The sequence below is a fragment of the Pongo pygmaeus genome, chromosome 2 (genome assembly GCF_028885625.2).
Source record: "Pongo pygmaeus isolate AG05252 chromosome 2, NHGRI_mPonPyg2-v2.0_pri, whole genome shotgun sequence".
Taxonomy (NCBI): Eukaryota; Metazoa; Chordata; class Mammalia; order Primates; family Hominidae; genus Pongo; species Pongo pygmaeus.
Genome location: NC_085930.1, coordinates 511,685 through 537,712, shown reverse-complemented (window position 1 = coordinate 537,712; position 26,028 = coordinate 511,685). Strand labels below are relative to the sequence as shown.

The 26,028-nt window shown below is 35.1% G+C and overlaps 1 protein-coding gene across 1 annotated transcript; it reads left to right on the top strand.

Moving 5' to 3' along the window:
• Positions 1 to 13,996: 13,996 nt before the first annotated feature.
• On the top strand, positions 13,997 to 14,947 carry LOC129033105 (olfactory receptor 5K1). The gene has a single exon (XM_054481127.1). It carries the CDS (start codon positions 13,997 to 13,999, stop codon positions 14,945 to 14,947), a length of 951 nt encoding a protein of 316 aa, XP_054337102.1.
• The last annotated feature ends 11,081 nt before the right edge of the window (positions 14,948 to 26,028 follow it).

The following is a 26,028-nucleotide window of genomic DNA, read 5'->3' as shown; positions in this document are numbered from 1 at the left end:
ACAGAGCTTTTTCAGTACTTCTTCTACTTTTATATTTTGTTCAGCTCTCTAAATTCTTTTCAGCTCTAGGTAAGGTTAAATCCTTCTTCCATGATCTGGGTTTTCAGGTTCCCCAGTGAGGATGTGAGGATGTGTGTTAGGAGGTGGACCTTCCCCACTCACACTTTGGGCACTCACAGTTTTTCAGCTGTTTCACAAAGTTTGCATCAGCAAGCCACTTCTTTCAAAAAGTCAGTGAATTCTTTCAGTTTTCCTCGTATGTTCCTGTGCTAGTTCTTGGAGTTCTTGGACTCACTATGTGAGTCTCTACATGCTGTTCTGTCCATCCAAGAGGGAGCTGCAAGTTAGTCCTGCCTCCTGTCTGCCATTTTTTCAAAAAAGAAAAATTAATTTGTAGAAATTTTTAATGTTGCTAAGCACTTTCTTTTTACATTTTAATTATTGAGGTATTACCTAAATCCTAATATGCCATTTCCTGTCATCCAGGATGAATTGCTAACTATCTGGGTATCCAAAGTTTGGTAGACTAGAGAATATTTATTTTATACATTCATCTCTGGGGACACCATTTATCTCCCTTCCACAGATCATGCCCCTTCAGATCATATTAGTCTTCAATTCCTACACATTACCAGCTCAGGAAAAGTGCTCTAAAGTTGACACTGTTTATTTGTACAAGTCTGCTTTATCAGCAAGCCTATTTCAACACATAATTTTATTTTATTTTATTATTTATTTATTTATTTTGAGACAGAGTCTCACTCTGTTGCCCAGGCTGGAGAGCAGTGGTGTGATCTTGGCTCACTGCAACCTCTGCCTCCTGGGTTCAAATAATTATCCTGCCTCAGCCTCCCAAGTAGCTGGGATTACAAGTGCCTGACTAATTTTTGTATTTTTAGGAGAGACAGGGTTTCACCATTTTTTCCAGGCTGGTCTCAAACTCCTGACATCAAGTGATCCACCTGCCTCGGCCTCCCAAAGTGCTGGGATTACAGGCGCGAGCCACATTGCCCAGCTAACACATAATTTTAAATGTTGGGTCATAAGTGATGCTGATTAAACATTTGAGAAGTAGAATGTAATAGCTATGGCCCATTCAACTCTAGAGTCATACTAACTGTTGAAATATTAATTTTTCAGTTTAATATAACTCTCAGGTAGTAATTGTAATATATTAAGATGGGATTGTATTAAGATTATATACAGGAGAAGAAAAAAGTTATATGTATTACTCGGAAATTGTTTCTGTATCAGAGCAATATCTATATCAGGTCAATAAGGTCTTTTATTGACCTTATTCTACCTTTTGATGTGTCAGCCTTGCATGTCTTTCAAAGATTTAAAACTGATATTATGATGAATTATTTCTATCATTTGAAATCTCATAAATGTGTTTATTTAAATAAAATTAAAAATAAATAATAAAATTTTAACTATTTGAAAATATAATTTTCTATTTCTTTTTCAAAGGGAATAGCCTTGTTAGTGGGCTGGACTTATTCCTTTCTTCAAAAGATACGTACCAAATTATAGCAAGAAAAAATGTATGCAGTGATACAAAAACAACAAAAATATACAATAAATTGACTATCTGTATTCAAAAGATATCTCATGTGCATATACATAATACATATATTCATAATTTAGTTCCATTTTCTGTAGCTCTTGAGTCACAAGTAGAAGAGGTTATATTTTCCTACAAATATTTATATTGTCCTGATACTATCAAAATGTATTCATCCTCCTTCGTCCTTGGTAGTTAATAAATAACCCAATTTCAAAACTTCAGAAAACTGAATTTTAAAGATAATTTTTAAAATAATTGTAAAAACTTTAAGACTCTATAATGACAATTTGTTTTTTAATATTTCTTAAAGAAACATTTACTAATTATTCATTCTATTAAACATTAAACATGCAGCCTGCAACTTATACCTGAATCTTTGCATGTTGGCTCTGCCTAACCAAGAACTTTATATTTCCTAGGTAGTAGCAAAGATCAGTCATTTTTATTTCTTCAAAATTTATCTTAGGCTAAGCTTCTGGTTTCTGCTGCTCTTTTGCTGTCTATACTTCTTACAGTGCTAAGTTGGATAAGTTCAGAGTATTATATGGTACAAATATTTTTCCACATGGCCTCTTCTCACCTTCCCTGGGGATAACATATAAATGGCAATTCTAATTTTCTCCTAAGACTGATGTAAAATATCACTCCTTTCTTATTATGCTATCTCACTATTTCCCTGTTTACTGTTTTTCCATTAATTTAATCAATTCAGAAGACTTTTTCTTTCATTTTTATTTTTTCCATATGTGCAAGATCTATTCCCCTATTCAGCCAACCCACTTCTGAGGTTTGCAATATGTGAAGCATTAAGGTAGGTGCTGAGTTAAAACAAAAATTAAATAAGACCTAGTGTCAACTTCAAAGAGTAAAACTTGTACTCAAGAAGCTAAAATGTTTTAGACTAACCCATATGAAACCTTTCTGTTAACCAAAAAAAATGGTATAATACTGGCAATTTGATGGCTTGTCAAAATATATTTTTTCACAAATAATTCCAATACGAGGCATGAGCATCAAACTTTTCTTAAACCTAGAATCTCATTAAAATATCTTTGAGATATTCCATAAGCAGTTTGGCCCTCAGCCTTTGCTGACAGTTTCAGCAGATCCTTCATGCAGACTTTAAGTTCTGCCTCACCTCTCTCTCTAGAGGGGCTTAATCAAGTAGATGCCATACTAGAAATGAAAAATATATTCTCCTTCTTATGCCAAACCCATCTCTCTCAAAACTAATTGTCAGTGATTGGATTTCAAGAGCAATAAGATGTTAGATAGAGTTTAGTGTGTGGATGTTTAATAGGGAATGCTCTTGGAGTCAATTCTTATGGAAGGGATGAAAAAAAAAGGATTTGGTAGCTAGAGGAATTCAATACAATAGACACTTGACAGACTGAATCAACCCCACAGGAGTCCTGGACATAGAAGGGCTTCCTAGATCTCACGGGAAAACAAGCAAACTTTTTTTTTTAAAAAAAAAGGAAGGAAAGAAAATACTTTGAGAAAAAAAGACAAATCAGACAACAAAATAAAATTTCCAAAAGTAATCATATCACAAACAAATTAAAAATTTGTAGCATTCAAAATACAAGAATAGAAGCAATATAAAAGTGAAACTTAATATTAAAAAATTTGAAATGTTATATTTTAAAAAGCAGATTTTTAAAAAAAATTAAGAATTAGAAGATAAAGCTTAGAGATAGACCAAAATGGTGAAATAAGACTTTTTAGTGTTTGTCTCCTAGGAGAAACATCTATTAGAACAACTATCCATGCGTGAAAATACCTTCACAAGAACTAAGGAAACCAGGTTGAAGGTTACAGAACATGGGCATAAAACAGAAATAAGACAGATTAAAGAGAGTAAAAAGGACAATTCCATATGACTCATGTCATGCCCTCCCAACACATACCTATGCCTGCATAGCACAGCTATGAGAGAGGTAGACTCTGCTTGGGGAAAGGAGATTGAAATAATCACCCAAATTTACTATGGATGCAAGCGCCTGGCCATCCCCTGTGACCTCAGATTCCCACCCAGTACACAAGAGCTGAGCCTCCAGGCTGGCCTCATTTGCTTATTGCCTCTCATTCCAAGGTCTCAGACCTACCCCAGAACCATGCCAGCCCTTGCAGACCCAGGTGAGACCAGCACCCACAGCCCATGGATTCAGGCTCATCCCTGTGCCATGCCCCCATTTGTAGTCCCACACTTCAGGCTGACATCCATGACAGGTTGGCCTCTGCAACTTCAGGCTCCAGGTAAGTATGCAGGGACCCAGGTATCAGGCCAAACCTGAAGCCCTAGACTGCAGGCCCACCACATCCAAAGGCCAGCTCCTGTGGCCCCAAGCTTCAAGCCGACCCCTGTGACAGACCTGTTTGCAAAACCCGTGACTCCAGCCCAACCTCCTACAGACCCAGGTTCCATGCCCAACCCAGTTCCAGGATAACACCTGCAGCTCCATGGAGTAAGCTGACATCCAGAGCCCCAGGACACAGAATAACCCAACATCCAGGCAAAACCCTGTAGCCCAACAATGCAGGCAATTCCTCATGGATCCAAGATCCTGACCCATCCCAGTGAACACTAGCTGCCAGCCAACCTGCCAAGAACTCCAACAGTAAGTCCACCCACCCATGAACTCCACCAAATGGCCTAACAAGAATCTCTAGACTGGTTGACTTCTGAAGGGCATCTCCTGCTGAAGCCAGTTGGTGAACACTGAAATAGGTGCCTACTTCTTCAAATGTGCAGACACTAATACGTAGCCACAAGGAACACGAACAATCAGGGAAATGAGACACCAACCAAGGAACAAAATAAAGTACCAATAACTGGACCCTAAAGAAATGGATACTTACGAACTGCCTAAAAAGAATGAAAATAATAAAGAAGCTTAGTAAGATGCAAGAGAACACAGATAAACAAATAAATGTAATAACAAAATCAATAAATAAAATTAGAAACTTAAAGAAATAGAAACCATTAAAAAGAGCCAAACAGGAATTCTGGAGCTTTAGATGACTTCATGAAAAATCCATAAAGAGTTCAACAGCAGACTCAATCAAGTAAAACAATGAATTAGTGAGCTTGAAGAAAAGTCATTGGAGATCACCCAGTCAGAGAAACAGAGGGCAAAAATAATGAAAAAGAGGGAACAAAGTCTATGAAAATTATGAGACATCATCAAGTGAACCAATATATACATTATGGAAGATCCAGAAGTGTCAGCAAAAAAGAATGAGACAGAAAGCTAATTTAGAAAAATAATGATGAAAAAATTCTCAAATCTGAAGAAGGGAATAAACATCCAAATCCATGAATCCCAAAGAACCCTAAATACATTAAGTATATGGAAATCTGCACTAAGACACATTATATTAAAATGCTCAAAAAGTCAAAGACAAACCTAGAATTTTGATGGCAGCAAGAGAAAAGCAATTTGTTATATGCAAGAGAAGCCAAATTAGACTATCAGTAGATTTCCCAGAGATATTATTTCAGGCCAGAAGAGAGTGAGTGATACATTCAAAGTGCTGAAAGGATAAAACCACCAACAAAGAATACTATACTCAGCAAGATGTCCTTCAGAAATAGAGAGGAGATAATAACTTTTTCAGACAAAAAAAAAAAAAAAAAAGCCTAAGTGCTAAAAGGAGTTTTTCAACTTGAAACTAATGAATGCTATCTAACAACATGAAAATATATGAATGTATAAAGCTCACTGTGAATAAGAATATAATCAAATCTGGAATACTCTCATTCTGTAAAGGTGATACACAAATCACATTTAACTATAGTATGAAGTTAAAAAATAAAAGGATAAATATAACTGTAGCTACTATAATTTAGGTTTGGATACACAAAATATAAAGTAAGTAAATTGTAACATTGACAACATAAAGTGTGAGGGGAGAAGTAAATAAAACATATAGTTTTTGTATGCAGTCAAAGCTAAGTTGTCATCAGCTTAAACTCATCGGCTATAAGATATTTTATGTACACCTCATGGTAAGTACACACACACACACACACACACACACACAAAACAACAACTGCAGCCCTGCAGCAGATACATAAAAGATAAAGAGAAGAAATTAAAGCATACCAGCACAAAAAAAAATCATTAAATTACAAAGGAAGATGACAAGAGAAGAGGAATGAAGTGAAGGAATTACAATATAATTAGAAGACAACTAAAAAATCATAGTAGTAAGTCCTTACCTATCAATAATTACTTAATTATTGACCTTAAAGAGAGAAAGAGTGGCTATACTTCTATCAGACAAATTAGACTTTAAGTCAAAAACTGATATAAAACACAAAGAAGGTCATTATATAATGTTAAAGAAGTCACTTCGACAAAATGATGTAACAATTATAAATATATATATACCAATCTTGACACACTTAAATATATATAACACAAATCTAACAGAACTGAATGAAGAAATAGATAGCAATATAATAATAGTGAGGGACTTCAATACCCCACTTTCAACAATGGACAGGTAATTAAGACAAAAAATCAATAAAGAAACAGTAGACATTAACAACACTATAGACCACAGGAACCTAGTAGACATATACAGAATATTTCAACCAACAGCAGTAGCATACTTGAGCAGTATTATTTTTTTTCAAGTGCACGTGAAACATTTTCCAGGATAGATTATATGTTAGGTCACCAAACAAGTCTTTAAAAGTTCAAGAAAATTGAAATAATATCAAGTGTCCTTTCCAACAGCATCCAGAAAACAATGACAGGAAGAAAATTGGAAAATCCACACAAACATGTAGGAATTAAATTACACACTCCTAAGCATCCAATAGGAAAAAGAGAAAATCAAAAGAGAAATAAAAACATATCTGGAGACAAATGAAAATAGAAACTACATACCTAAACATATAGGATGCAGCAAAAGCAGTTCTAAGAGAGAAGTTTATAGCAATAAATGCCAATATTAACACAGAATAAAGATCTCAAATAAAAATCGTAAGTTTACATCTCGAGGAACTAGAACAAAATAATAGATATCAGATCATCAGTAAATAAAACAAAAACTAGAAAAAAATATTAAATATTAATGAAACTGAGTTGTTTTTGAAAAGATAAATCAAGAAACCTTTAGCTAGACTAAGAAAAATAAAAAGAAGACTCACAAAAATAAAATTATAAATACAAGAGGAGACATTACAACTGGTATCATGAAAATACAAAGCATCAAAAGAGACTGTTATGAATGATTATATATATATAAACAAATTGGTTAACCTAGAAGAAATGGATATATAAGTCTTAGGAGCATGACATTTACCAAGCCTGAATCATAAAGAAATAATCTCAACAGATCAATAACAAGTAAAGAGATAGAATCAGTAATCAGAAAACTTACAACGAAAAAAGTCCGCAAATTGCTGGCTTCATTGGTGAGTTCTAGGAAAAATATAAAGAACGATTAATGCTAATTTTTCTCAAACTTTTCAAAAAAATTAAAGAGAGGGAAATATTCCAAACACAGTTTATGAGCCCAGCATTACACTGGTAAAAGCAAGATTGGGACTTTTCAGGGAAAAAAAAAAATTACAAGGCTACTCTCCCAGACTAACATAGACACAAAAGTCCTCCACAAAATACTAGCAAACTGAATACTACAGCACATTAAAAGGGTCACAAACCAAGATTAAGTGCGATTTTCCCCTGGGATGCAAAGAAGATTGACATACTAATCAACAAATATGATATACCACATTAACAGAATGAAAGAATTTTAAAAAATCATCTCAATATATGCAGAAAAGCATTTGACAAAATTCAACATGCTTTCATATGATAAAAACTCTCAACAGATTAGGTATAGATGAATTGTACCTAAAAATAATAAAGGCCATATAGAACAAACCCAGAGGTAACATCATACTCAGCATGAAAAACTAAAAGCTTTTTCTGAAAGATAAAAAAACAAGACAAGAATGTCTACCCTCACTACCTGTATGCAAAATAGAACTGGAAGTCCTAGCCAGAGACATTAGGCAAGAAAACCAATAAAATATATTTATATTGGAAAGGAAGAAGTAACATTTTCTGTATTTGAAGGTGACATAGTTTTAAGTATTGAAAATCTTAATGACTCCACCAAAAAACCATTAGAATTACTAAATTATTCCATAAATTTGCAGGATACAAAATCAACATACAAAAATTACTATTTCTATATAATAGTAACAACAAAGTATCTGAAAAAGAAACCAAGAAAATAATCTCATTTAAAATAACATTAAATGAAAATAGAATACTTAAGAATAAATTTAACCAGTGAGGCAAAAAATCTGTACACTGAAAGCTATTAAACATTGATAAAAGAGATTGAAGACACAAATAAAACAAAAGGCATCCCATGTTTATGTATCAGAAGAATTAATACTGTGAAAATGTCCATACAACTCAAAACTATCTGCAGATTCAATGAAATATTAAAATTTTAACAACATTTTTCACAGAAATAGAAAACTTTATTAAATTACAATGGAACCATAAAAAATTTCAAATTACAAAAGCAGTGTAAAGCAAAAAGATCAAAACTGGCCCCATTTCAAAATTTACTACAAATCAAAACAGCATAGTACTGACATTCCACACATAAACCAGTAGAATAGCATAGAAAGCCCAGAAATAAATCCATGCATTTAAGATCAAATTGCTGTTTAATGAAATTGCAAAGAGCATACAATGGGGAAAGGACAGTCCTCTATTCAATGTGTTGGGAAACGTAAATACCCACATGAAGAAAAATAAAGTTAAACCATTATTTCATACTATTTTCCAAAATCAACTCAAAATGTTATTACTTAAATGTAGAACCTGAAACCATAAAGTTATTAGGAGAAAATATAGGAAAAAAGCTTCCTGACATTGGTCTAGATGATAATTTTTTTGATATAACCTTTAACTCACAGACAACAAAAGCAAAAATAGATAGATAGGACTACATTAAACTAAAAAGCTGCTGCACAGCAAAGGAAGCATGCATACAATGAAGGGAAACCCACAAAATGGGAGAAAATATTTGCAAACCACACATCTGATAAGGGATTAATATCCAAAATACATAAGGAACCCAAATAACTCAATAGTAAGAAAACAACTTGATTTTACAAGTGGACAAAGGACCTGAATAGACATTTCTCAAAAGAATGAATAATGGATATATAAAACATTGCTCAACATCACTATCATCAGATACACGCATAAACCAAGAGATATGACCTTCCATCTATCAGAATGACTATCATTGAAGAGACAGAAGATAGCAAGTGTTGGTGAGGATATGGAGAAAGTGGAATCCTTGCACACTGTTAATGGTAATTAAAATTAATACAGCCATTGTGAAAAACATATAGAGGCAAATCTAAACAATTAAAAATAGAACTTCCATATTAACCAGCAATCTCATTACTGGGTATATATTCAAACGAAATGAAATCAATATGTCAAAAAAAATCTACACTCCTATAACCATGTAGCATTATCTATAATAGCCAAGATACGGAATCAACCTAAGTGTTCATCAACAAATGAATTAATAAGGAAAACATCATAAATATACCCAGTGGAATACTATTCTGCTTAAAACGGAAGAAAATTCTGTCATTTGCAACAACATGGATGAACCTGGAGGACATGAGGTTAAGGGAAATAAGCCAGACACAGAAAGACAAGTACCATATGATCTGATTATATGTGGAATCTAAAAATAGTCAAACTCATAGAGCAGAGTACAGCAGAGTGGTTATGAACGGTTGGACAGTGAAGTGGGTAGATATTGCTCAAATGATTCAAACTTTTAGTTAGACTGAAGGAATTAGTTCAGGAGACTTTTGTACAACATGGTGATTATAGTTAAAACAATGTATTGATTTCTTGAAAATATTTGAGTATAAATTTTAAATGATATGACTCACACAAAAATAATAAGTGTTTAGGCAATACATGTTAATGAACCTGATTTGGCCATTCCACAATATATACATATATTAACCCATCATGTTGTATGCCATAAGCATATGCAATTTTTATGAGCCAATTAAAAAATATATTTAAAAAATTACAGTAAGGCCAGAGCTCCTGAAATAAAATACTATCACTAACCAAAGAAAAAAATATGGAGAATGTGTTAATTTCCAAACTCTGCTCACAAAAAGCAATCTCCCCTCTAAGGCAACCAATCCTGGTTTCCAATTCCTCCATGAAGCCTTTGCTGACCTCTCCAGTATGAATGTTTTTTCCCACTAAGGATTTTATATTCAGATTGATGATAAGGATAAGTGGTATAAACTCAAATGAATGGAAATCAAAATATGGCCCTTAAAATTTGTTTATTAATCAGCTTTTGGCTTATTCTCCAGGTCTCAAAAGATATGCTAATTAATCCAATTTAGTATGTTTGTAATGTTCAGAAGATTAAGTCTCTTAGGCTATACTTTGATGTCAATGCCAAATAAATCCTCTTAGAATTATTTTGAATAGTTGGGTCATTCTCTACAACAACATAAATATTAACATTGATCTCACTGTGCATATATTCTCCTAAATGATCAAGAAGATAGTTTAATTGCTGCATCTAATTTAAAAACTAATACCAGGCAACCAACTGGTCTCTATATAACTCTTGTCAGGAAAATCGAGGTAAGAATTTAACACTTATTATTAAATTAGAAACTAGAGAAATTAATATCCTGAAACATTTTTTCTTTGAGTTATTTATGGTTTTCTTTTTCCTTATGTTTCTAATTTTTCAATTTTTTCAGATTCTTATCTTCTTTTTCTAAATCTAAAGTCTATTGTGTAAACTCTAGACAATTTACTATCATTCATTTGTATCACTTATGAATTCAAGAGGAACCTACACTGATCCAAAAATAAATAAGAGTATACTTTTGTAGTAATAACAGACTACATTAGGGAAGATTTTTAAAGTTCTTTAAATAATGTGGTAACCTCTACAATGAAATAGTGTTGAAAATGTTTGTATTGGGCATTCCCTATGTATTAAAAAAATTATTTGAGCAAGGACTATAATTTCAAACCAATCTTTTAAACCCCCAATATAATTTTAGGGAGTGTTCTTGTTTCTCTTTCGATTCTTAGAGAAATGAAATACCAATATAAACCTTATGTCTGTTTAATTTACTATAATCAACTGAGAATACTGAAGGAAATCTTATGTTATGTGACTTTAAACTGGCAAGGGTAACCAGTTAATTAAAAAGCATTCAAATTATATTTATATACATTTCAAAGTTCATTTTAAAATATTGTTTCTAAAGATATCATCCCCCAAATAATCTGATATTTAAAAGTCAGCAATATTTTCAGGAAACTAAAATAGAAGAGGTCTTTCTATGTCTCTCCAAAACATTTTCTCTGTTCCTGAAATTTGGAGTGTACTTGTGGTCAATAACTATCCAGAAAATTATCAATCTGTAAACATCTAGAACAGTCTCAACTACATTTTAAAGAAAGTAACATAAACCAGGCATCCGATATCAGGACAATGCATATATGCTTCCAAACGTAACTATAATAAATGAAGGTAGATTGAAATAAAACATGCTCCAACAGATTAGAACTCCATGTTTAAGGACATACCTAAGGGGTTAGTAATGGAAGTTTTAAAAATATTCTCAAATTTGAACAAATGTGATCATCATAGAATCTAGGAACACCATAGAATCACGATGTTTAAAAGAGTAAAAGTTGACACTAAGGTGATACTGCTTTCATAGGTAAAGGACTGTAAGAATGCATCACCACAAGATGCGAACATATCCCTTAATGTTTTGAGATACATGCAAGACTGTCAGCAAATAATTATTGTAACTACCAATGTCATCATCATGAGAATGAAGCAGGCACTTGTTCAGTAAGTGCATTCTGATGTTCTCCACTGTAGATTTGTAAAGTGCAGAAAACCTTAGTTGAATCCCCAATGATTTTTATGGACTTATCAAAGTATAAAACATAGCAGATCTAAGAGTATGTCATTTTATGTACTTAATAAAGGTTGTTTTCTGAATATGAGGAACAGTTATTATAGAAAATTTAAAATAGAGAAAAATATAAAGAGGAAAAAATGACCAATAATTTTTATTACATAGCAAAAACTAGTAAAAACATTTTGATGTGCTTCTGTACTACCTTCTATTACATTTACATGTAAACATTTATTCGGTAATGCCGGTTATACTGCATGTAAAACTTTTTATTTTGTTTTTATGCAATATTTTTGTGTCTGTTTTATTATAATAGATATTAAAGCTAAACACCATTTAAAATATTTGTCAGTATACATTCATGTGGATGGTTCATGTTTATTTAATCATACTGGTTAACTAACTGGCTACCATTTAGGTGTTTAAATTTTTCACTATTATGAGTGAGATTATAATGAACATCATTATATGTACATATTTTCTTGTTTTAGTTATTTCTTTTTGACAGATTTATTTTTACTGGTCAAAAGGTATGAACTTTAAGAGTTTCTTTAATCTATTACCAAATTATTTTCTAATCATTACACCAATTTATACAATTACCAAGATTGCAATACAGTAGTATTCTAGATAACACTCAATATTATCAGTTTTTTAAATCTTATTTTTGTAGGCAAAATAAATATAGCTTCATAGGTGTTTCTGAATGATGTTTCTCTGATTAGTAATAAAATCAAACATTTTTAATTTATTTAAAAAGGTTTTTTTCTTTGAGATTTTTCTATTCCTGGGCTTTACCTATTTTCTAGTAATTATTCCTACTCAATTGTATGAGATTTTATAGAACAAAGGTACAGAAACTTTATCAAATTTACTGCAGATAATCTCCCAGTTTGTGTTTGACATTTTATTCATAATTTTTTGATATGTAGTTAGACAATTGAATATATTTTTAACTCAGGATTTCTCCAATTGCTTTTAATAGCATTAATTTCTTTATGCACAGAAGTAGTTTTACTCATAGTATCATTAGTAACATAGGAGGCTTTTTTGTTTTGGTTTGGTTTTTTTGAGACAGGGTCTCACTGTGTCACCCAGGCTGGAGTGCAGTGATGCTATTATGGCTCACTGCAGCCGCCATCTCTCAGGATCAATGAATCCTCTCACCTCAGCCTCCCCAGTAGCTGGCTCTACAGGAGCATGTCACAATGCCCTGGTAATTTTATATACTTTAATTTTTTTTTTTAAGAGACAGGGCCTCATTATGTTGCCCAGGCTGGTCTGGAACTCCTGGATTCAAGCGATCCTCCCTCCTCAGCCTCCTGAAGTGCCGGGGTTACAGGCATAAGCCAATGTGCTGGCCAGACTTTTTAAATACAGCCTTTTGTTTTTTCTCCCAGCTTCCATCCATAACACTTTTACTCCCCAACTCCCAGGAATATAAATATCTTGTAAATATTCCCTTTTCCCCTAGAGCATCTTATTTTTAAGTGTATATTCCACCAGTATTGGAGATGGTAATTTGCTGAAATAGGCAGATTAAAATAGTAATTTAAAAATATTTTTATTGGGGTAAATTATACACAACATAACACTTATCATTTTAGTCATATTTAAGTGTACAGTTCAGTGGTATTAAGTGCATTAACATTGTTGTGCAATGATCACCATCATTTATCTCTAGAACTTTTTCATCTTCCCAAACAGAAACACTGTACCCATTAAACAATAGCTCCCAGTAGACCCCTTCCCCTGGCAACTACCATTCAACTTTCTGTCTCTGTAAGTTCGACTACTCTAGCTTTCTCATGTAATTGGAATCATACAATATTTGTCCTTTTGTGTCTGGCTTATTTCAGTCAGCATTATGTCCTCAAGGTTAATCCATGTTGTAACATGTATGAGAATTTCAATCCTTTATAAGACTGAGTAATATTCCATCACAATTTATTTATCCATTCACCTGTCCATGAACATTTGGGTTGTTATTACCTTTTTGCTATTGAAGATAACGCTGTTAACATTAGTGTACAAAAATAGTCTTTTAAACACATTGTTAACCGCTACATATACAAACATTGAAATTGGGAACACTGGTACCAATTACTGACACTTAAATTACGAATCAGCTTTACCTACACTATATAGAGAAGTTCTGTGCTCTGAATATTTCTCTCAAGACCTCAAAAGCCATCCTTGTGCACCCAGTCAGATGTTTTTTCCAAATATGCTAGAAGCATGTTCAACCAATAACCACAAAGGTAGTAGCCTCAGGAGACTCATTCTCGCAGTGAATTCGGCATGCACCAAATTCCAGGCAACATGAGGAAACATTGTGGAAGATGCTCTCCTTCCTTGCTAAAGAGACCTCAATAATTGCGGCATATTATAAATTAGTGCCTTATTCCTCTACAATTTTTTTCAGAGAGTCAGGAATGGCTGAAGAAAATCATACCATGAAAAATGAGTTTATCCTCACAGGATTTACAGATCACCCTGAGCTGAAGACTCTGCTGTTTGTGGTGTTCTTTGCCATCTATCTGATCACCGTGGTGGGGAATATTGGTTTGGTGGCACTGATATTTACACACCGTCAGCTTCACACACCAATGTACATCTTTCTGGGAAACCTGGCTCTTGTGGATTCTTGCTGCTCCTGTGCCATTACCCCCAAAATGTTAGAGAACTTCTTTTCTGAGAACAAAAGGATTTCCTTCTATGAGTGTGCAGTCCAGTTTTATTTTCTTTGCACTGTAGAAACTGCAGACTGCTTTCTTCTGGCAGCAATGGCCTATGACCGCTATGTGGCCATATGCAGCCCACTGCAGTACCACATCATGATGTCCAAGAAACTCTGCATTCAGATGACCACAGGGGCCTTCATAGCTGGAAATCTGCATTCCATGATTCATGTAGGGCTTGTATTTAGGTTAGTTTTCTGTGGATCAAATCACATCAAACACTTTTACTGTGATATTCTTCCCTTGTATAGACTCTCCTGTGTTGACCCTTTCATCAATGAACTGGTTCTATTCATCTTCTCAGGTTCAATTCAAGTCTTTACCATAGGTAGTGTCTTAATATCTTATCTCTATATTCTTCTTACTATTTTCAGAATGAAATCCAAAGAGGGAAGGGCCAAAGCCTTTTCTACTTGTGCATCCCACTTTTCATCAGTTTCATTATTCTATGGATCTATTTTTTTCATATACATTAGACCGAATTTGCTTGAAGAAGGAGGTAATGATATACCAGCTGCTATTTTATTTACAATAGTAGTTCCCTTACTAAATCCTTTCATTTATAGTCTGAGAAACAAGGAAGTAATAAGTGTCTTAAGAAAAATTCTGCTGAACGTAAAATCTCAAGAAAGTGTGAAAAAATGACATCTATCCTAGCTTAATGGTTTAATGCTCAAAAAACTTCTAAATAAAATTACACAGAGGAAGTGTACTAATTGTATACAAAATATTAAAACATATCAAAATACAATCAAATTAAGCAGAAATATGTGACAGGGAAAATTCATGGAAAGGAGTGAACTGTGCTAAATCTTTACTCAGAATTTAAAAGCACATCTAGACATTGAATTCATTCAAGCAGCAATGTAGAAAGCCACCATGTCTATAGACTGCGTTAGCATCAATGATGATCAACACCCAAAACAAGAGCAAAACTACCAGTTACAAATATAAAAAGCCATTCCATTTACAAAGTGGGCTTTGATAACCAGCCCACTCTACAGCTTACAACATGTGCATTACAGTCAAGTGTTTAAGATCATGTGAACAGTCAACCAACGAAATCACTTACATCCATGAACAACAAAAATGGCAAGTGAATTTTAAGGAAGAAAATGTAATAGCGTGTGAGGGACATTACTGTAGTTAGAATGAGGTAGTCAGGAAGTGATCGTGCCAATAAAAATGAATATTATATTTCTATATTGAAGTTGTTGTTAAATGATTTAAACATTTAAATAATTAAAATCAGAATGTCAAATTTCAAGACAGGTTACATTAAATTTTATTTACTCCAAAACCTACATGCATAAAGATACCGTATCATAAAGTTCTAGACAAACATTTCAAACTTCATGTAGATCTGAAGAGCCTTCATTGTCAGTGAATTAGGCTAAACTTCTCTGTGCCCATTCCTGAGATGTGAGGAAGGGGTTAAACAATGGAGACACAACATTTGGGAATATTATATACAAACACGTAAAAAAGTGTGATTGTTGAACTGTGGACGGGGCTTATCTCAAATATTTTCTTTTATTCCTTCACCATTGCAAAACTTAAAGTTGTTTAATATGGATAGAACCTAATAATCTTATGTGACATCATTAAAGAGATACTTTCCAATTACTCGCTCTACATATATTTATTGAGATTCTGCTATGTGCAAGCACTGTTCTAGATGCTGAGACATATTAATGACCAAGACACCACTCTTTTCATCTTCTTAAATAATAGAACATTGCCATTATTTTAATTACTAACTTCTGGAACAAGGAGGACCCATAACAAGTAACAGAAAAATTCTCCCTTCCACCTCCTCTCTTGATGCTCTGTGGTTACATCTAAATTTCCAGAAGGCAATTGTCAGATTGCAGTGGGCCTCAAGCTAGCCAGCCACCAAAGGCTGGCATTACATGGAAAATCAGCATGCTGAGTCTATATAGAAAAAGGAGTAGAAAACAGATATATTTCTAGATATAATTCCCTAAATCATGAATGCAAAACTATAAAAATGTAGTGTATATTTGTAACCTCCAAGAAAACCTAACCTAGTTCATTCCAATTATACTCAGACATTTCAGTATTTCCTTGCCTGTTTCAAATTTAAACCCCATCAGCTGAGCTTTTGCCTAATGCACTTCCATCAGCATCACCAAATGTACTTGGATACTTACTATGCGTCCATCCTGTGCTAAGCTGTATATACACATTACCTCATCTAACCCTCATAAATCCTGTGAGAGAATTGCAATTATTATCCCATGTGACAGGTGAGAATATGAAATACAGTATGGTTGAGTCACTTGTTCAGTGACCCACAGAAGTCTGCATGACCTGAACCCCAGGCTGCCTAACTACAAAAACTACATTCTCAATTATTACATAAGAAATCACAAAAGGTCACCCAGAGATTGCACAGAATTGTTCATCCTACGCAATGCAGAACAGCATAGTGTTCTTTGGACAATTAATTTTAAGAGATTTAAATATCAGGAGAATTTTTATTTAAAATTTTTATTAAAAATTTTTATAAAAGCAAAATTTGACTTTTCTTGAAAAAGTGGCAACAATTCTTATGTCACCTCCCTGGCCCCTCTGAACATTTAAATTTATAACTTTGCATCTTTGCATTAAAAACTACTGCCTCTCATCATACTTCATTATTTCAGTGCTTACTTACAGTAAAAATATTTACCAAGTTGTAGTTGTGAATTATAAAATATGCTGATTTGAACAATTTCTCAATATTTCAGCTTACCTTTTATAGTGAAAACATTAAAAAAAAGAAATGACCAAAAAGTTCCAGAAGGGATAATTTATTAATTCGTTTGCAGTCAATATATAGCGGGTTAAGAAAATGCAAAAATAACAATAAATAAATAAGCTAAATACAGAATTTGTTGGGCACCTAATGAAATGGTGGTGTGTTTTGGGGGTGTGTATTTCTGCTAGATGCCATTTCACTATGCATTAAGTATGCAAGGCAGGATTCAACTAGTACCAGGAGGAAAGATGGGAAATTTTGACCTGTTTGTTATACACCAGAGCGGAAAAACTGGGAAGAAATACTCAACCTACAAGAAAAATAAATAGATGTAACCAGAAGAAGCTTTACATTTTAAATGCCTGCATTGACTTCTTCCCTGGTTTCCTGAGTCCAGCTAGGTCAATTTTATAATAAGAGGCCCCAATTTTCATCTTCACAGAGATTGCATCTGTTGGTTGCATCGTCCATGAGTGGAAAATTTACAGTTCAAAGAAAAAATAAGGGTTTGGAGATCATCTTCACTGGAGAAGAAAAGAAGATGAAAAAAAGGATGCAGTTCATTTTAAGTTCTGAGGGTGGAAGTAGATTTGAGGGTGATTTCTGGGAAGTAGATTTGTCTTTTCCTCCAGGGAATAATCAAGGTTCTTCCCAAATCCCTACAACCTCTTTCCTCTTCTCCTACTTGGGCTTCCCTGTTTGCACGCATGCGTGTGCAGGAATGGCTGTGTGCCTGGACTCAGCTCCAGCTGGAAGCATGCTCTCCTTTGTCACTGTTGGAGAAATTCAACAGTACAGAGATATAGTTGATGACTTGATGAAAGGGCTGCACCTTTAAGCCATAGATGCAGCCCTTTTGTCAAGTCATCAACTGCATTTTTGTACTGAAGTTAACAAAAAAAGAGATAAAATATTAATTGTTCCTTTAAACCTTAAGAAAACCTTAAAAGAAAAAAATAAGCCAAATACATTATTTTAAAAAAGAAAATCTTATACAGTAAACAGTTAACTGTTGAGCTGTACATTCCTTATAAAAAAATTATTCAGTTTTATTGGACAGGAGATATAGGTATGAACTTGATAGAAATATGGTAGAATAATAATCAATATAATTCATTTTAAGCAAATATATTTTACTAAATATGGTTATTGACCAACCCTTTTTATTAACTATAAACTTGCTATTTTATTTGGTTTGAATTAGCTTCATCTCTGCATGATAATTTTATGTTTTGCTTTTGTTGATGAATCAACATCAATCCCAGGGAACAGAGAGAACAGATACCAGTTAGTCCTGTTTAAGGTGTTAACAATAAAGGTAGCTCCCTTTTCATAAAGGAAAGAAAGCCAAATACTAATGTGGGAAAGTACGTATTATCAAATTAGTATGATAACTTTGGAGAAATGAGTCATATACCGATATGACTTACAGGTCTATTTTGTTTGATGCTCCCTTTAGAAGATAAGGATAAAATAATACATATGAAATAAAGGAAAACTGACTGAGATAAAAACCACAAAATTTCTACTGGGAGAATAACTTACTGGGGATTTTTTTAAACATGACTTTATACAGAGATATGTATCTATGGTGAACTAGTTCTTCATAAAACCAGAGAATTAACATGAGAAGTAAACAACAGCCTTTTGGCTATGATGCCTGATGGGCATGTTAGGACATCCTAACCTGAATGCAGGCGTCGGAGATTACTGGTATACCATTTAAGATGGGCGGCCAGGGGTGGGGAGGAGACATGTTTTGAATGTTTGCAATCAATCTGAATATAGACTAAATGAGTTACTGTAGGTTACCACAAGTGGGGATAACAGGGCAGGGAAAATTTATTTACTCATGCCTGGAAGGCAAATATGTATAGATTAACCCAATGTGTAGGTCAAGTAATGTAATATGAGGGGCACCTAAACTATTCTAATCAAAATATTTCTCCAACTCTATAGCAAGTACATATTGCACTATTAGAATACTAAATTGAGGCAAACATGATGAATAGATTTTATCTTTCCTGCCAAATGAGTAAGAGGACGATTGATTGGACTCAGAAATGAAATGTGTTATGCTTCCCTATTTTTACAAAATTATTTATTTTTAAAACAAATGTGGCGGCATATAGTCCACCTTATTTGTGCAGGGAGTGGGGCGGTCTGTGTCTCAGAGTCTATTAAATGCATGACACCAACTGAAGTGCTCGAAAACTATATTAAGAAAGAAAGGCAAGCAGGTAAGAAGCATGAAAGACAAGAAGTAAAAAATTAAGATTAAGGTCTTGAAAGTCCAAGTGTCAAAATGGCAAAAACTTTGGGAGGTGTAACTCATTGTCTCAGTAGCACAAATCAATTAATCTACATTGCTTGCTCTCCAACAAGAAACAGCCTAGATGAATGAGGCAAATATCAAGGAAGCCATTAATTCTCAGAAATCAAGACCGGATAATGTCCCAAACTGAGGTTCCTGGACGACTGGGGGCAGCTGGGTTCATAGGAAGAGGCGGTTCTAAAAGTGGGTGGGAGGAGGACCCTCATACAAGCTCTATTTCTTAGTTTCATGTTGGCTGAACTAGGAGTGTGACTCTCCAAAAACCCCATTACCTGAGCACTCTCAGTCTCACACTGTCACCAAAAAAAAAAAAAAAAAGTAAGACTGAAATGTAACATGATGAGAATTCTTGCAGAGAGGCAGGCAATGAGCACCAAAGAGATAAAATCTGGTATAATTTCCTCAGCAATCTGACGGCTGTTCACCTTTACTGCTGCTCTTCCTTGCATCCTCATGCCCTCCTGTAAAGCATGTCTTCTTTCATCCCAGCAGAGTATGTATTGAGTTAGTTCCCCTTAACATGGTGTATTAGTCCGTTTTCACGCTGCTGATGAAGACATACTCAAGACTGGAAAATTTACAAAAGAAAGCGGTTTAATGGACTTACAGTACCACATGGCTGGGGAGGCCTCACAATCAGGGTGGAAGGTGAAATGCACTTCTTACATGGCAATGGCAGTGGCAAGAGAGAGAGAGTTTGTGCAGGGAAACTCCCATTTTTAAAACAAACAGATCTCATGAGACTTATTTATTATCATGAGAACAGTGCAGGAAAGACCTGCTCCCATAATTCAATCACCTGCCACTGGGTTCCTCCCACAACACATGGGAATTGTGAGTTACAATTCAACATGAGATTTGAGTGGGGACACAGCCAAACCATATCACATGGGTAATGATAAAGGGCTACACACACACAGTCAAAATAATTACATAGGCACAATCCCTGCTTCTTAGAAATGTATCTAATGCAGGCTATTAAAAAAGAAAATAAAATGGTATAGTATATTTATAGCACATTTAATATAATTGACTAACAGTAAACCTATAGAACCTTATCCTTCACAATACTTCCCTTCTCAATTTTTTCTTCTATTTAACTTCATATTTAAATACATAACCCTTATTTAAAGGGAAATTACTATTTTTGAGATAGAAAGATTTATTACTCTCCTTGAGAAAATATACACCAAAAAAGTAACTTATTTGTTTAAGGACTGATAGAAAACAATGAAGCTGAAAATGTAATAATTATGAGTATGACTATGTACTTTTACATTTGAAAAATGTGTATTATGGATAACCAAATAATTAGTTCATAGACAACGAAATGCCAGTGGCATAATCTAAATATATTTATTCATTCATCCATCATTCAATAAATACTTACTGCGCATTTTTAAAATACACCACGCACTATGAGTAAAGTCAGCCAAGATTTCTTCTCTCATGGGTCTTACAGAAGTCCTGAGAGGAAGATGTTAAACTAAAATCATTACAATTTAATAAATGTTTAAGATTTATGTGCAATTTCTCCTGACATCTCAATTTAGTTTTATCAGAAGCTCCACATTCCAAATTAAGACACCAGACTCCTGTGCAGGATTTTCAGAGAGTGGTTTAAAAACCTATCTTGTGACCTTTGACTCATTATCCCCCTCAACTATTTACAAGTCTTGGGAATTAATCAGAATTTGGAGAATTCAGACACAGACATTCTCTAGAAAGACTTATAGGCTTTCCTCTATTCCCACCCATTGCAATGAAGAGGCTTGGCCCCGCTCACTCTACTTACCCAGTTGAGAGGGTCTTTACTCACAGAGTTTGATACATGTCCCCTGGAGTTTGGGAAACCTATGGAAGAGTATATGACTCCCCTTTGAGGGGTCCAAAGGTGAAAGGGCTTGATTAGACAGCCCTGAAATAGTGAGACCTCAAGGTGAGTTGAGAGAGACCTGCATTCCCACTGTCCATTGATCCTTCATGATTCTTTTGGGTTAAAAGTCTTCCTAAGAGAAGGAGCCGGCCTGGGGTCCTAGTAAAAGAGAACTCTTCTTTTTAAAAAAGTTTTTAGAGACAAGATCTCACTCTGTCACCCAGGCTAAGATCATAGCTCACTGCAACCTCAAATTTTGGGCTCAAGCGATCCTCCTGCCTTAGCCTCCCCAGTAGCAGGAACAGGCATGTGCCACCATGCCTATTTTTAAAATGTTTTATAGAGACAAAGTCTTGCCATGTTGCTCAGGCTGGTCTTAAACTTCTGGCCTCAAGTGATCCTTCTGCCTCAACCTCCCAAAGTACTGGGATTACAGACATGAGCCACTGTGTCCAGACCCAAAGAGAATTCTTCAATGTGGTCCCAACAGAGGGGAACCAGCCTGCCAGGAATGGGATTGAAGGGCAGCCCGATGAAGGACAGATATTGATTTTACATGTTAGCAAAGCTGCAGTCTGAAGATCTGCAGAGGGAAAGTCTCTGAGAAACTCACAGAATGGCTCTAAAAAGAGAAAGAGCCTGCATTATGCATGGGCCCTCCATGTCTCCAGGTTCAGATGATAACAGTACCAGCCACAATCAAAATATACTTTGCCCTAATCTACTCTCCCACTGGTTTGACCATAGAGAGGTCAGAAACAGTCAGTGACTGAGGACAGAGAGAAGAGGCTGAGAAAGCCTCCTTCCCCACTTTGGGCCTCCCAACGACAGGCAAACCGAAGCTAAGAGAGAGAAGAGTTTTAACATTGAATAGTGAGTTTTTATACTTCCCTAATTGAACTGGAATGTGATTATTAGACTGACTTTTTAGTGCTCCTCTACCTCAAAAGGGATTACTTCATTAATTTTTTTTTTTTTTGGTAATTTTTTGTAGAGACAAAGGCCAGGCTGGTCTGAAACTCCTGGCCTCATGCCATCCTCTCACCTCAGCCTCCCAAAGAAGTGGAATTATAGGCATGAACCATCGTGCCTGGCTAATTAATTATTAAATGACTAAAAAACCTACCTTAGATCTTATGGAGGTATAGAAAAAATGGATCTACAGAGTCTCAAAGGAGTAGTAGCAAGTGGAATCACTCTTATATTTAGACTTAACTGTCTACTGCTGTCAATAACTACCTCATTCAGGAACTTCACAATGCGATGAAATGTAAGAGAACTAACCCAAAATAGATAATTAGGGAAACTTGACTGAAGAAGCAAAAATTAAGTTTTGATCTGAAAAATAAGGGTTACCAGAGTAAAAGGAGTGGGACACAGGAGTGTAAAGGTCAGAAAAAGCTATTCAGAAAAAGGGGGAAAAAACCGTGAGAAAGCCTGTGGTAGGAAACAGCATTGTTGCAGATACTGTGGCTACATAACAAATGACCCCAAAACATAGCAGCATAAAACAACAATTCATTTTATTTCTATCAGTTCTATAGGTTGATTGAGCTCAGCTAGTTGGTTCTTTATTAGAGTCTCACAAGGATGTAGTAAGATAATAGCTGTGGCTGAAGTCCTCTGAAGGCTTGTTAAGGCTGGACATCCAGGATGGCTCCTGCATATGGCTGGAAATGATGTTGGCTGTCAGCTGGGAGCTTAGCTTGGGATTTCAGCTGGAGCATCTACACAGGACCCTTCCATGTGGCCTGGACTTCACAGCATGGTATCTGGGTTTGGAGAGGGAGTGTTCTAAGACTGAGTGTTCCAAGAAAACTGGTTTAAGGACACATGATCTTTATGACCTCATGAGAAGAGTGTCATTTCAGGCACAATCTATTGGTCAAAACCATCACAAGCCAGCCTAGATTCAAGAGGATGGGAATCTCAATGCAAGATTAATCAAAGGATTTTAAGGCCATGTTTTTAAACTACCATAGGCATGGCCCACTGGAAAAACTAAAAGGTCAGTGTGCCTGAAGTATAGAAATTGCCAATGAGTTTGTAAGGCCATTTAAAGAGCTTGGAAGCTATCCTCAGAGTCATGGGATGAAATTAAAAGATTATTGAGAAATGAGTAATTATCAAGGATAATGTAGAAGATCATTAAAATTATTCATGGAGCCAAGAATCTGAGTAATTTCCTATGGAAAGAAATAAATTATTGCTTGTTAAGAATCTACTTTTAATCAAGACAAGCTCCACTATAGTAGTCAAGACACATTGCATAATATTGGGCAGATTTGGGGGTAACCAGGCCAGATTGGAAATGTATGGTAAAGTTTCCTCTTCATGAAAAGTTACCTTTTGATGAATGTGCATTTGAAATAAGAGCCCTCTTCATTTTGAGGTTTGTTAAAGTATTTATGTTCCCCTCCATTCATCTCTTTTTTTTTTTTTGAGATGGAGTCTCGCTCTTTCACCCAGGCTGGACTGCAGTGGCGCTATCTCAGCTCACTGCAAGCTCCACCTCCCGGGTTCACGCCATTCTCCTGCCTCAGCCTGCCAAGTAGCTGGGACTACAGGCGCCTGCCACCGCACCTGGCTAATTTTTTGTATTTTTAGTAGAGACGGGGTTTCACCGTGTTAGCCAGGATGGTCTCTATCTCCTGACCTTGTGATCTGCCCACCTCGACCTCCCAAAGTGCTGGGATTACAGGCGTGAGCCACCACACCCGGCCTCATTTCTTAAACTTACAACTAACAATACTCGATTTCATTGTAGAATTTTACTTCATAGTTTAAATACAGATTAGGATACATTTATTTCACCAAACTTTGCCAACAGTGGTCAGCTTTGAATTTTTATCTTCTATGTCAACAAAAGTCTTTAAACATTTTCTAGTATAAGCACTTTATATGAAGTGAACAAAAATCACAAAAGCCTATGTGATTGGGTAAAATTGTGGATGTGATATCACAATAGACAAACAACCAAACTCTCATCTTCTTCCAGCTCCAGGGCAAGAAGTGGAGGAGGTGTAAATCTCAAAATTACCTTGAAGGACCCATTACATAGCCTAGTCTCTCCAAGGTGTTCAATTTGAGCTCTAGTCTATCAACTCTAATTTTTCCCTAGTTCATCTAGTTTCATGTATATATTTTACAATGCAGCTTTCTAATAATTTCAAGGATTATAACTCAGAAGCCACTCTCTCATTTATTGAGGGACTATTCTTTGCAAGGCAATGTGGAAGATGTTGGAAGGATACAAAGATTAAATAGGCAACAAGTTCTAGTAGGAAGGTTGATATGCACAACAATCACTGTTATACAAAAAGTAGAAAGTGGCAAAAGCAGCAAGAAGGGGGTTACTCCGAATGCTACAGGGATGCAGAAGAGCAAGACATTTGAGATGAGTCTCCAGTTATTTCAACTGGTAAAGAAGTGGTCATGATTTTTGAAACTGGAATTGCAGTGAAGTGGTATAGATCAAGATTTGAGTATGTGGAGAATAGCGTTCCATAAATAAAGACAATATAAGATGAATCACAGATATAAGAAAGTCCAAACGTAACAATGACTATGACTAAAGTATAGGAGAGGAACAGGAGAAAATGATCCAAAGATAGAGCTAGACAATGTTACAGCTTTGATGTTAGACAAAATCTAGACTTTATTCTAGATTGCTTTTGTAAGCAGTAGAGAGTTGTTGATGGTTTTGGGGTAAAAGGTTGATGCGATATTATCTATGCTTTAGCAAATTAGGCTGGCAGGATGTGTAAAATGGGTTTCGGGTGAGCTAGTTAGTGGCAAAGAGACCAGCAGAGAGTCTACTGTCATCATCCAGGAAGGAACCTGAACTAAGGTGACTAGACAGGAGAGTTTCAGTGAGATAGGCATTACTGAAATAGAATAAAAAAATCTTGATAACTAATTGGATATAGAAGGCCAGGGAACAGAAGGAGTCAAAGATGATGTCAACATTAAAAGTCTAGTTGATGGGAAAACATGTAAAACAAATGAGAATTGGTGCAGTTATGAGAAGACAAATGAGTATAAATTTAAACATATTACATTTTAGGTATCTTGAAAATATTCAAATGAAGTTGCCTTGAAGGCACCTAGGAATTTGGACTTGGAGTTTAGGGAGAAGGCAGGGCTGGGGATTTGAAATCATCTGACGATTAATAACACTTACCGTTGATTGAAAGCTTAAATTGTACCAGACTCCATGCTAAGCACTTTACATATATTACCTTACAAGCCTCACGGTGAACGTGAAAAATAGGCATTATTATCCTACTGAGACCTAAAGAATGACAGAACTTGCCCAAAGTTTCTCAACTAGTAAAAAGAACTGGGATTGCAAACGGATCTGTTTAAATCCAGAGTAGTTCTGTGGATGTTAAAGTCAAGAATTAATTACAGAGTAGCTCTACTTGTTCACCTAGAATAATGCCTAATGCATAGGAGGGGGTCCACACCTAACTTTCTGTGGTGAAGAGGGAGAGGCCACAGCACTCTCCACTCAAAGGCTCAAGGCCTTTCCCTCCCTTTCCTTCCCCCAGGTATCTTATTTCAAATGCTTGGGGGTTGGGAGTTTTAGGTGGAGGGTACAAGGCCTGGGGTAAATGGTTAAGATGACAAACTGGGTACTGCTGCTCTAAATTAGTCCTTGAGGGCTGCATTAGTCAGGGTTTTCTAGAGGGACAGAACTAATAGGATAGATGTTTATATAAAGGGGAGTTTATTAAGTATTGACCCAC

Bases quoted from the DNA above. Each gene is read 5' to 3' on its own strand.
- LOC129033105 (XM_054481127.1), top strand. From the start codon at position 13,997: ATGGCTGAAGAAAATCATACCATGAAAAATGAGTTTATCCTCACAGGA.